Below are 14,017 nucleotides of genomic sequence, written 5' to 3'. Positions count from 1 at the left end.
GCCCAATTAGGTACAATTACAAACTGCCTTAACAATCCATCTTATTTAAGAGTGTATCTTTCTAAAGAAACACTCTGGGAAGGGAGTTTCAAAAAAGTTTATAGACTAGTAATTGCATTTTATTTTTTAAAATACGGAATATATTCAAATACATAAGCATGGTGACATACGACATTTTAAACAATGAGACATCTTTCTGTGTGGTAAGTCAAAGCCTAACAAGGGTTTATTTTCTAAAAACAATGTTTCAGAGTTTGTTTTCTTTAAACTTTACTTGTCAAAGGAACTCTGAGAGGCAGTTCCATTTATGAGAATCAAAATCAGTACTTTAGGGCTCATGCTAATAGGTCAAATTTTAAGCTTTCAGTAATTAAGGCAAGAGCTATTGCTATTTTAAGAATTGGTACTTCAACTCTGCAGGCTTTGTGGAGACTTGTGTCCTACCATAACACACTGGCTGAGTCTGCATGCAGTTCCCAGGTGACTGAGAAGAAACTCTTCCTTCCTAGAACTCACTAAGATAGATGAGATGGCAGCACTGACTTTTCCAGAGGACTTTTTATCCAGAGATTGCTGAGGTCAATGGAAGGTGGTTCTAAGTGGTGGGTTGTTTTCTATTTTTTGGCCCTCATTTCCATTTACCCTCACTTGTTTACCTGAAAAATTCTGTTATTTCCACTCAAACCCTTCCCCCAAAAGAAATCTTCTATAAAAAACAGCTCTACAAAGTAACCTCAAAGAAATCCAATTGCTCCAAGGAGACTACAGAAAGCTTTTGGGATAGGTCTAATTCACACAACCATAAGATGTTCATTGTAAAGGGTCCTCTGCTTCCACTCACGACATCTTTTTCGTTAATATGCTATAGAAGTCTCTTTTGCTTAGTTTCCATCTTCATTAAAACAAATCATTAGTCTTTACCTTACACACAGTAGATTTTACAAAATAAGATGAAGCTTTTGGCCTCATATTTAACTAACAAAGTTTTTCTTTATTTCACTCTTCTTAAAGATTTCCATTATTTTTATTAACAAAAAGAGCAAAACAAACATAAAAAATATGGGCTTTTATAAAAGGCTACAATGTAAGATCCAAGAATCTCAAAAAGGCCAAGGAATAGACTGAAGGATATCTAAGATGTTTACGTTTAGAAAGGACTGTCAGTCTTTTTAGTCTAACCTACAGACTTGATTAATGATTAAGTATACTAATTAGGCATATAAAAGGCAGAAGGCATAAAAAGTAAAAAATTCCTTTGGCCCCCAACCTGTTTACATTTAACCATTATATTATATTTTGTACTTACATGTGTGCATCTAAACTTCAATATTTAAAAAATCTTCCCTTAAAAAATACTTTAGTATTTTATTTCAATGTATATACTTCTATCAGCAGATCTATGAACATATTAAGAAAATCTCCACAAAACTATACTTCGTTCTCAGAACTCCTTGTATACGGCAAAGCTAGTCCATACAGAGCTTTTTCTTAACGACTGGTGCCTTTCTTTAAGAGGATATTACCAAAAAAAAAAAAAGATATTCATTCTCAACTCCAATCAGAACTCTACTAGTAGAGAAGTCACTGAGAAAGAGTTATGTTCAACAATAACCTGACTCAGTTTGTAAAATATCAGCAATAAGACATAACTAAGATTTTGCTGGCTTACTAATGTCCTACAATTTAAGTTTTTATTTACTTGTAATGATTTTCTCCACAAGTCTCATTAAATTGTGAGAAATTTTCTGCAAGCAAAATGATGAGATACAGCCCCACGGCCAAGAACTGAACTGAAGAAAAGGCCTTCCTTTTCAGCCACATATCCTCCTACTCCTCTCCCACTGGACTTGTATATTCTACCCACACCAAACCACCACCAAGCCAAGTCTTGTCACACTTCCACATCTTAACATAATTGTGTTTTCGGCCAAGAATGTCACACTTGCCCTTGACCCAAGACACAACTCAACAGTTACCTCTTTTATATAATTTTCCTGATCTGTCTCTTAATGCAGAATAAATTATTTCCACTATCCTTCCAAACATACCTAAAAATAGTACATACTGTTGTATTTTGATTTTGTATTTTGATATATGACTACCTCCTTCGAATGAACTCTGACGTTCAATGATAACTGAGTCCTGCTCTTAATCATCGTCACTTTCCTAGTACCGGGTATATATTATACTTCACCAAATTTACAGTCTTGCTAATTGCAAGAAACTTTATTTTTCTACCACTAAGAAAACAAGATGAACAAAAAGAGCTACCACTTCTACTAGGGCAATGCCATTAATTGTTAAGACTTACCTTGATTTCAGAGATTATAAATACATTAAAAGGCACATCTTAGTATCAATATGGCAGTGGGTGTTTAATAAATTTGTTGGACTAAAATGGATTGTTTAACTTATTCACTTACTCAAGTCCTTCCATTCTTTCCCATCTGCTCACAAACTCCTTTTCTCACACTCCAACAAAACCCTCTATGTTAACATGAAAGAATAAAAAGTTACAATCTCTTTCTAAACTATTCCTTGGAGCTCACACTTTTCAGTGATAGGTATACAGGGTCAATTATAAGCCCTTCTCTTGTGTCTGCTAAACCCATGGCTACAAGCTTATAGCAGTAAGATAGAACAAAAATAATGCCACCTGCAACCTATTTCTTTTGGCTGAAAAAGATAACTAAGAAAACATCAAAGATCCTGGTTAATAAGCAGAAAGTAACTCATGAGTATGTGAAAGTTGGAAAATGAAAAGATACTCTGACTACATGTATCCTCAGTACACATGGCAGTTATGTACACTGGCCTGAAAAACAAAGTCAAGAAACTTGGGGTAAAAAAAGAAACTTGACAACTGTCACACTGATGGAAAGTTTAATGAAAATTTTAGAAGAAACATATTTCTGATAATATTTTAAAGATGATCCAACATCAGAAACATACTTATAAACAACGTTTTCACAATTTAAGGTTTTTAAAAAATCAATTAAGCTAAATAATTAAAAATTGAAGTAAAAAAGGATAGCAAAAATGGAAACCATATGTTCAAGTCTCCAATTAATGTGTGGCTATGATGCCTTAAAACACAGCAAAACACCAAACTTACCTTTAAAGACCAAAAGGCAAAAGTTAGTAACCAGCAATTATCTCTTATTCAGCCTCTAGGATACTCCTAAACTTGGTCTGCCAACTTCACAAAAAGGACAGTTGAAATAAGAAAACTCATTAGCTTAAAAAGGCTGGCTGTTAACACAATCAAGAAAACACTGGCTTAGCCTATTTCTAATTTGGAAATGTTTACTCCAACAAACTAGGGTCTCAAAAACAATGACTATGAAAGTTAGTTCTGAAAAACTTAATGTACAACTGAAAACAACTTTGCTAAAAGACTATCTGTTGCTGTAAAAAGATGCCATCAAACTTCTGCCAAGGACCAGACAGTAAATATTTCAGGCTTTGTAGACCACATACGGTCTCTGTAGCAAATTTCTATTTTTTAAAAACAAGCACCATTTTCAGCTTGTAGGTCATACAAAAAAGTAGACACAACCCATAGTTTGCTGCCACTGCTCTAAAACAATTGGGGTAAAAGGATCACAGGTGTTCCTTTAATAACTAAATATTTTAATATGGTGTTATGAATGCACTCTAACTCCTTTGTTATGTACTAACGAGAAGAAGAGTCAGGAAAATCATCAGCTCAATATGACAAAACTACATAATCAATGGCAGAGCTGGTACTAGAACCTACATTTTCTGACCTGGTAATCAGAGATCTTTTCTTCCCAGGCAATAAGACCTGAAGATACCCACGGCATAATATATAAAGATAAATAATTCTACCAGAAACAACACTTACATAATGCCAAGAAAGCATGCTTTGAGGCCATAAGAACTAACACTCTCCGGAGGATATCCTTATTAATAATGTAGTTCTTTATGTGGTAGGTATGGTGTTCCACACAAAATGTTAACAATTCCAATACAAGTGCCAATAACTGGGCCGTCTGAAAATCATCTAAAATAAACAAAACACAATTATATTTAATGGCTAACAATTTTTTTTCCCTCCTCAAATGTAAGAACCTAAATTACAATCAAGTAAAATGTCTATTTCTATTTACATTTCTGAAATCTACCATAGCTTTACAACAAAGGTTAAACTCATTTATTTTAAATTTAGGAAAAAGGGAAATAATATTTGTGAATGCCTACCATGTGTCAGGAACTGTACTTTACAGATATTCTTATTTGATTTAAGCAACACTATGAGGAATTAGCTTCAAACATTACTAACTACACCCAAGTCTGAACAGTAAGGCAGAGCTGGGATACAAATCTAAAAGATCTGCTTTATTTCAAGTGCAAGAATGCTCTGCCAAGCCTTAGTACGTCCCTCAAAAAAAGATCGCATAGCAGAGGTCTGTTGACACCATCTCATCTCTGGTGAATTACTCTCCCTGCTCCCAGGATTCCTGTATATTTTAAACCTCTTTTATCAGACATCATGAGTCCACAATGAATTATAATTTTTGGCTTATCTTCCTTCCTCATCAGGCAGCAAGCCTCTGAAAGATATTTTACTCATTTTTTTTTGTTCCCCCATTTATCCCTTAAAGAATAAAAATAGCACAGTGCCTTCCACACAATGGGCTTTCAATAAATGTTTGATAATTTGAAAATGTGGTTTGGAAAGACGCATCAAGCTTTATCTAATTATGAATAAAGTAGACAGGAAAACAAATATTCCAGGTTTCAAAGACTTGATTCTAGAGTCATTAAAAAATAATTAAATTTAGCATTTTTAATAAATGAAGTTAAATGTATTCTATTGACAATTCATCTGACGAAAATAACATAATTTATTCCCAGAGAATTTCCAATGAACACCCTAAAATCACTTCCTAAATTTAACACATACAGAGACAGAGAAGCTAAAGATCTAAGGAACAAAATGCAAAAACAATAATTAACCCAAACAAAGGAATAATCCTCAACACAAAAACAGCTTAATAATGAGCAAAAGTTCAGCTCTTTCAATATACCTGGAACATAACTTAAAATGAGATTTTTCATAGCTTAACTTCCCCAAATATGCTACTTCCTTTCTCCTATTTTTTGTATAAATGCAGACTAAATATAAATACTATTTAACAAAAAATTTATTTTTAAAATTCTGAAAGCAACAAATAATTATTTCTTTTTTCTACATTTCTGTTATCTCTGATTATAGCACTTTCTAAAGAAACTTTACCTTGAACACCTCTTTTGAAAATTTATTAGACCTCTGTTAACGAAAAGGTTTGAACTTTTTCAAGATTATCACCCAACACCAACTTCAAGTTTCAGAATTAAAAAAGAAGATACAACTACAAACCTGCTGTATCTTACCTTTACTAGGTTTCTCTTCTGTTGTATTTGCCAATAATGGAGCTGTGAGAACATGCATACAGTGCTTGTAGAAGAAACCCAGAAATTCAGTCTTTTCTGTTTTCTAAGGAATTAAAAACACTTCCATGAACTTTAACTGCACTGGTTCTTACCAGCAATAAACAATATACTAGCCATGAAAAAGAGAAAAACACCCAAAGCTTACGTTGGCAGTGGCTAGCATGTTCTCTGGGTCAACTAAAGTTCGAAGCAGGCCCATAAGCTGGACTGCTCCTCCAAGTTCAGGATCTGTATCACAAATCATATGTTCTATAATAAGGTTGATGAGCAGAATATCCTGGTGAGTAAACACATAAAATAAGGATCACTTATTAAGGGAGAGAATGGAAAAAGCACATACTATGACATATACTACAGCATCATACCTAGCTCTAGCTGTCTTGTTATTATAAACAAAATGAAATCAACTAATTGATTCACTACTTTAACAGAATTTATGGCAGTATTTCTTAAAGTGTGGTAGAGGGGAATTATACTAAATAGTGCCAAAAAGAAAAAAAAAGTTCCTTTCTTTTTGTTTTATCTTTAAATTCCTCTGATTAAAGCAAAAGAACCAAGTTTCAGCTCGGTTCTATCAGATCTTTACACCTCTCTGAATGTAATCCTTATGTGAGCTAATAGGCCTTAGGGTTATAGCTTTAATGGTAAAAACCTATAACACTCTTCTATCATCACTGCATTGATTCTTAAAGATTCCTTTTATTTATGGCAAATATCTGTTCACTGATGGAAATGACATAGTTTCCTTTTCAAATAATTACACAACAACAACAACAACAACAGCTTAATACCTGAATGTCTCAAATTGGGGAAAATGAGACTATGGTAATTTGGAGAGTGCAAGAGAATAAATGGATTAGATTCCAAAAGTTAAACAAAACTAATTGCTCGTTTCTCTGAGGCTATAGAGTGGTTTTACCGGCCTAAGGAGTAATAAAAACCTAGAGAGGCTCAGTGAGAAAATCCCTGCCTGGCCTATGTACTTGTTGGTAGGAGGGACAAGACAGAGAAAATGCAGATAATATATGGAAATGATGATCAAGATTAGATATCATGAGGCTACTAATGCATGTGAGTGAAGGATTATAAAGTACATCAATGTAGGTTCAACCAGCGGGTAGCAGGAATACTCTAGCCTTAATTTCAATAATAAAGAGATTTTGGTTCTCAAGATACTACTATATATAAAGTTCAATGGTTCAAACTGCTCATTTTTTTTGTACCTACCCTGGTACTGTAATTTTGTAAAAATACCCTTAAAACCCTTAAAAGTTACTAGGCAATCTACTTGATCTTGACTTTACAATACATTAATCAGGAGCTTTTAAAAAATTAGCAAACTGTCTTCCCATTTTGTAAAAATACTATACACTGGAATTCTGCACGGATTTTTTTTTCCCTTAAGGGACTATCTTTTCTCTTTAAAGACATAGTTGATGGAAGAATATCTTAGTCTATTCATAAGTAAAAAACTACTTCCAAGATTTTATGGGAGGAAGAAAAATCAAAATAATTGGTTTAATCACCTGAAAAATGACACAGAGGCACACACACACAGTGCTGCCATGTATGTCATGCACCGTATGTTCTGGGAGTGCCATTCACATTACCATGATAAAGTTTCTCAGTTACTTTAACACTGGTAATCTATGATTTCTTAAATGCTAGTGGGAGGAAAATCAAGAAACACCTTGATTTGTGTGGTTAGGTGGTAAAGTTAGAGACAGCACCTAACTTAAGAATATTTTCTAGGGACTGTATTTCATTTCTTCATTCTTGATGATTTGGGGAATCAAATGCAATGCTTCCCTAGGCAAGTTACTCATAATCTCCCATATAGAGGAATAACTGATTGATTAAATAATTTAAACAAGACACCATAGCAAACTGACTTCAGAATCAAAAAGAAACTTGATCTCAAAATTTTAAAAATAAATTAAACTCAATCATTAAATAATTGCTTTAAGAGAAAATAAATTTATAAACTGAGGAGCCAATTTAGGGGAAGAATAAACCGTTTACTATTAGAGCTACATTTTCCCAAAACTAGTATTAAATCTTAAAAATGAATAATAAATACAGTAATAGCTTCCCATGTACAAATACTTACTATTAGTGCAATAATATTTACCTTGTTGGTTATTTTTTGCTCTGTTAACTTCTTACTTACATCATCATTCTGTTGTGCCTCCTGCATGACAAACTCTCGTACCATGGATGGATTATATTCAACCAAGTATGAGAATATATCAGTAGCAGCACTTCGCACCTGCGTATCATCCATGCCCTGCAGATAAAAAGCACTTACTTCTCCAGTAACTATAAAAATATGGAACTTATTTGCTATGCAAATCCAAAACCTAACAAAAACAAATTATAATAAACATTGCAATATAAAAGGTCAAGGAAATTCTGTTGCATGTAAAACTCCTGTTGTATAGATAATTACAGTTTCTAAATCACTTATTCCTGTTTGCCTCTCTACTTTTACACTTTAATAGTCTGCAAAGTTAAGAAATTATTAAAAATAGAGAAAATTCTTGTAACAGCATTCTTTCAATACTGTGTAAAGACTACGCAAACTCCAAAATACTGTGTAAATCTAGAATTTTATTACCTTCTTTAACTTGATGTAATGCACAGCTAATATTAAAAACTGGCTATAATCAAATACTTGCATATTATATAAAATATTATTTTGTGGTTAAAAACAATGGGAACTTAAAAAGTGGAGAAATAAACTTACAAGGATGACTTCTAAAGCTGGTAATATGCCCATGTTTGACAACGTCTTGAAAAAAGCATCTCTGTTTTGAGGTTGTAGCGTTTGGGAAAACGCACAAAATTCTTTTAAAAAGTTAACCTGAAATTAGGAAAAATGATAAATAAATATAAAACATTTGCTGTTTTAGCTTTATGCCCTATGTAACATCTCATTTCTTACCAATTCCTGTCTTTTTTCCTCATCTGTTGCTTCATCTGTTAGTTGTGCAAATAAATCTGTCAGAAATTTTTCATCTTCCTGTGAAATAAAAGGATAAATTTAATTATGTTAATGGTATGAGTGTACAAAAAATAATTTCAGGATGTTGTAAAAGAAGATATAAATTATACTAGCTGGAAAGAGTAACAATGGTATTGGTAATGCTGTTCTTCATTACAACAGAGAAGGAAAATCCAAACTTTCGAGGATAAACTCGGGATTCATAACAGAAGGATTATTCTTTATATTTTGGGAAAGTTCTTTTCCTAAGCCTATTGAAGGGCATGTGAATGGCTGACAAACTTTTTCTGTAAAGGTTGAGGTAATAAAGATCTTAGGCTTTGGAGGCCATATGTCTTCCGTCACAGCTACTCAACTCTGCTAGTGTAGTATGAAAGCAGCCACAGGCAGTATGTAAGTTAAGGATCATGGCTATGTTCCAAAAAACTATTTCAGAAACCAGTGTGGTCCAGTTCGCCAACCTCTGATTTTCATAAGATATATTACTTAAGAATTTACAGTTCTACAAGCTTTCAAATGAATACTGACAGTCAAGATAAAGCTTCCTTTACATTTTAAAGGCAAAGAAAGTGACAATTATTCAAAGCTTAAACATTATTTGAAGACACAGACACATACATGGGTACTAAATTATTCTGAAAATGAATCAAAGGATATTCTCATAGAACATTAATAGGAGTAAAATAATCAGAAGTACAGAATTTGGATAGAATCTCAGATGTTATCTTATTTTAAAATTGAGGCACAGGTACAGAAATTTACACAAATATTAATCACAACTAGTAGGTGGAGAGCCCTGCTGGTAACCCAATTTAGTTTTTCCCATCTTATTTATTCATCTATATTTTGTTATACTTTAATTCCATACTACCTCAATTAGATTCCATACTATCTCAGATCTATAAACATATCTAAGTCTATATATACACAAACACACATTTACATATGTATACAAGTGTGTATGTCCCATAGATTATAAATTCCATATTCACTGTTGTAGGTGCTCAGGAAACACAGGCTATATGATACTTAACTAGTTTGGTTATTCTCACCTTTACTTTTCCTAAAATATAAAAATAGGCCACACCTAATTGCATATAGCCTTAATCATATGCTTGCTACCAAACAGCATCCAATTTCAAGATGCATCCCAGATATAAAATTCTACCAATCAAATGCTTAAAAAGGTAGACTATCTGAACTGCTGCGGTAGGGGGAACAGAAGAAAAAGAATGTTTAACGGTATTATAAAGGAAGTATCCAATGGTGAGGAGAGAGGGTATGATAAGATGTGATTGTGTGTCTAAGGTAGGAGGGAACCTGCTTTAAATTGTACCACAAACACTCCTTGCCAAAAAAATATGTAAAATGTTCCTTCTCTTCACAATAGCACTTTGGATACAAGTATCTAGCATCAAGAGAAATAGAATATTTTACAGAGCACTGGCAGTCAGCATTTTGCATATATTGTAGGAAAGCAAAGCCTTAACAACTTGAAATAATTAATACTTAAAGATTAACATAGCCATTTCAAGGCACAAAGCCAAAAAAACATGGAAGTGTACAAACAGAACAAGAACTATATGGACCTAAAGAAAGGGATCAGTAGAACTCAGGACTATCCAAGGAAACCAAGAGTCAAAACTGGACCAGAATAGAGGTCCTAGTAGGCAGCTAGCAAAAATTAGATCCTTATCAAAGAATGAATGGGAATGTGTACCAGAATCTACTCCTTCCTCCATTATCATCACTCAAAATATGCTGAGGATTGCTATCATACTTATCAGACTATATTATCTATATTATTTGTTTACATGTCTGTTTTAAGTAAATGGAAAACATGCCAAATTAGTGAACATGAACTATTAAGAGTTCTAGGAAAGCGGTTTACCTAGGTAAAAACTGATGTATCTATTGTAATTTACATATTTATTTAAAGCTGGAAAAGGCAAGGACACTGAAAACAATGCAATTGTCTAAAAAAGAGCAAACATGAAGATTAAACACATTCCCGTTTGTAACGTATGCTACCAAGCAATGATTACTGACATTACTGGCCCTCATTTTTTTAAAAATTCATATTTATTGAGATACATTCACATACCATGCAGTCATACAAAACAAAGCGTACATTCAATTGTTTACAGTACCATTATGTAGTTGTGCATTCATCACCAAAATTAATTTTTGACATTTTCATTACCACACACACACAAATAAGAATAAAAATTAAAGTGAAAAAGAACAATTAAAGTAAAAAGGAACACTGGGTGCCTTTTTTTTTTCCTTTCCCCATTTTTCTACTCATCCATCCATAAACTAGACAAAGGAGTGTGTGGCCCATATTGGCCCTCATTTCTAAATTTAACAAATCTAGGTTTCAAATAGGTATTTCATTCGTAGACCTGAGGTGAAGTCTTACGAGGTAGTATCTTCTAAGTCATATCACATTATCTGTTTTTCTTATATCATGGGTATTAGAGAAACAAAAGAAAAAGACACGGAGGTGTGCAACAAATCTTTGCAATATGTAAACAACTATTTCAGTCAGAAGAGGCCAATTTATGTACTATGGGATAATACAGTGGGAGGTTCAAGCAATTAATAGGTATTTAATCAGGACTTCATTATCTTATTACCTGGGATTTCTATAAATATAAGCATTTATATCTACCCTGAATATCATGTCTCTTGACTCTATTTTATTTTGCTCTTCCAATCTATCTATTCTATGCCAACTGACAGAGCAATAACTCTAAAATTCTGTATTCAATAATTTCATTTAGATCATCCTCTTATAATTTCTGCAAGCCAGACTTCTTAATTACACTTACCTTCCCTACCCCAAACACAACTTTCTGGTCTCATAGCATTATGTATGATAATCTCTTGTAATATCACCAGAATATATGACTTAAGATACAAACATAATTAAAACTCAATTTAGGTTTTTAAAATGATTCCTGTTGGAGATAATTAGCAATTTAAATGGTATCAATCAAGTAGGGTATTTTTTTAAGAAGGAAAAAAAGAAATGCTCTAACTCACCTGCAACATACCAACAATTTCCACCTTATTGAAAAAGATAAAAGAGTGAAGTGTTGATAACATATTTTCTTCAAAGACTGAAGGGGTAGGTAGAACCATATCTTGTATGTACTGAACTCTGTATGTCTGATGAATTTTTTGTTTCAGCTCTGGATCTGATATGGGAATCACTTCTTTAAACTTGGCTGTTTTTGTTAGAAATTCCCTGTGTTTTCGTGGTTGCGATAAAGCAGGATCATATTCTAAGCATCCAATGACGTCCATTATACATTCCTCAGAGAACATAACTTCAAATAGAGCAGTTCGATTCAAGAGGAAGATACCTTTGATAATTTCATACAAGTGGTGCAGTCCTTCAATATTTTCCAAATCCTCACACACATGAAAAAGCTCTAAGAGCTTTTTAATATAACCCTCATTTTCCAGTGCTAGTGCAAGTTTTTCACGACGAAGAGGGGAAGGTAAAGATGATGCCACAAGTTCTGCAATTTCTTCCAGGCGACTTAATTCACATGATGGCAATTCTAAACCTGGTGATGACATATCATCAAAACGCTCCTCTTCAGATTCATCCACAAGGTCCTGAGTGATATCCACTGAAGGGTCCTTTCCTTGAACCTATTAAAAAGGATTTATGATAGCTGACAAAATATAAACCAGCAGATCTTTTTTTTTAAAACCAGCATATCTTAATGATATTCTTAGATGAATACAAGAGATGTTGCATACCCACAACGTAGAAGGCTGGTGCTAAAACATACACTTTCCTCAGGATTGTACTCCAGATAACTACAACCAAGCTCTTCAGTGTTTCATTTTAAGTAAAATTCAAATGAATATCAAATATCATAATGCTGTTATCAAAGAACATATATATAAGCGTAAGCAACAAGGAAGATAACTGATGTCAATTGATTCTAGGAACCAAGAAAGTGCATGTACAAATTGGCTTTGGATCAAGTAAATCACTAATTACTATAAATTTTGGATGGTGGCCCGAAAAATAAAAAAAATGAAGCCACACATGAAATGCAACCTGTATGCAGTACAGCCACCAAGTATCTGCTGAAAGTTAAGTAACCAAACCACGGAAAAGCTTTCCATTTTATGCACCCAAATCTGTACCCTTCACAGCCCCTCAGAAGCTCTAAAGTCTATGATAAACCCCAAACTTTAGGTCAATGTAGAGCCTCAAATTATAAAAAGACAACTTAGAAGTTTTAACAATTAAATACATTAAACGGACTTGAAGGTAAAAGCATTATTTCTACAAAAGATCAAGGATAGAATTTGAAATGAAATGTTTTGCTATCTTGGCTCTACAATTTGAGACAGTGACCACTAAGGCAGCCTAAAAGGCCAAGTAGAATGGTAAAGGGATGGTAAAATTAGGCCTCATATGAAATATCCAAAGAATCAAATTGCTTAGCATGGTTAAGAGATATTATTGGTAGACATAGAAAGGGAAAAGGGCCTGGATTATTTGTCTTGAAATACATGCTGCAAGGTAATATGATCTTGACCTTAACCCAGTGGGCAACAGCAGCGAAAGGAGGCTAGGCACACTAGTTAGCTTGTATACCTGGCATGGTCTCCAGCTGACTCTGAATTTGTTAATTACCTAAACTCTCATCATAGCTTTAGATTCATGCTATAGCTTTACCTATAGAAGAATGATAGAATTTTTTTAATAAACCAAATGAAAAGGGATGAGAGCCCTTCTTATAATGAGAATATGCCATCTTCTTGAGTTAAGATAAAGAAACAGCTCAATCACATCTTTGCAAATCTGAAAGAAGATAAATCAAAAAGTCTTATGTTTAAAATATTCTAGGAATCTGATCTTCTTAGGGAGAATTACAGTGACACTGCAATAATTCCATAAATATGCTTCAGGTCTTAATTCTAGAATATAATAATATAGGAGCAATGGAAGAACGGAAACAAAATAAAGGCAAACTAAGCTAGAAGAAACTTTTCCTTAAGAGAAAGGATGAGAATTTCTAAGTTAGGCTGAATAGGTATGAAGAAAATTATAATGTGAAGGCCACAAAAGAGATACAAATAAAGGGAAAGCAGTGCAGACAGAATCCATAAAAGAACGAGAAACAACACCTTAAACAAAAACTATAAAAATTTGGAAGGGAAGACCAGAAAACAACAACATGAACTAGCCAGTGTCTCCCAAGAGAGTTACTGTAGGGAGAACATGCAAGTATTACTACCTGTGCCATAAGTGAAGACAAGTGAAAAACTTATGGCATTAAAGACCAAGGAAAGATACCATATAGATCTAACAATATTAAAGGGGAACCAGGCAGGACTGTAACAGATCAAGTCCAGGGTTGTGCTAGATATTGGCCTAATAAAAGATTTTGTTCAGTGTGGGACTGTCCAAGACAGAAAGGTGAAGGAGAACTGAATTTGTCTGAATAATGGATGCTTTTAGCATACCATTAATCTTATTTCTCTTTCTATGGGAGAACTCCATTGGTCAAAATCTAG

At 33.5% G+C, this 14,017-nt stretch overlaps 1 protein-coding gene across 2 annotated transcripts in view; it reads right to left on the bottom strand.

Moving 5' to 3' along the window:
* PPP4R3A (protein phosphatase 4 regulatory subunit 3A) overlaps positions 1-14,017 on the bottom strand; it is a 34,208-nt gene that overhangs the window by 5,963 nt on the left and 14,228 nt on the right. Inside the window, exons 4-10 of one of the 2 annotated variants that reach the window (XM_037832051.1) lie at positions 11,513-12,130; positions 8,405-8,482; positions 8,207-8,323; positions 7,592-7,747; positions 5,606-5,737; positions 5,401-5,503; positions 3,869-4,027 (exon numbers count right to left, since the gene is read on the bottom strand). In XM_037832051.1, coding sequence (XP_037687979.1) covers positions 3,869-4,027; positions 5,401-5,503; positions 5,606-5,737; positions 7,592-7,747; positions 8,207-8,323; positions 8,405-8,482; positions 11,513-12,130 — 1,363 coding nt within the window. The remainder of the gene's footprint in view (positions 1-3,868; positions 4,028-5,400; positions 5,504-5,605; positions 5,738-7,591; positions 7,748-8,206; positions 8,324-8,404; positions 8,483-11,512; positions 12,131-14,017) is intronic. The other variant, XM_037832052.1, reaches the window with a different exon arrangement.

This window comes from Choloepus didactylus, chromosome 4, assembly GCF_015220235.1.
Source record: "Choloepus didactylus isolate mChoDid1 chromosome 4, mChoDid1.pri, whole genome shotgun sequence".
Lineage (NCBI taxonomy): Eukaryota > Metazoa > Chordata > Mammalia > Pilosa > Megalonychidae > Choloepus > Choloepus didactylus.
The sequence above is the reverse complement of the archived record's forward strand: the minus strand, read 5'-3'. Positions and strand labels throughout refer to the sequence as shown.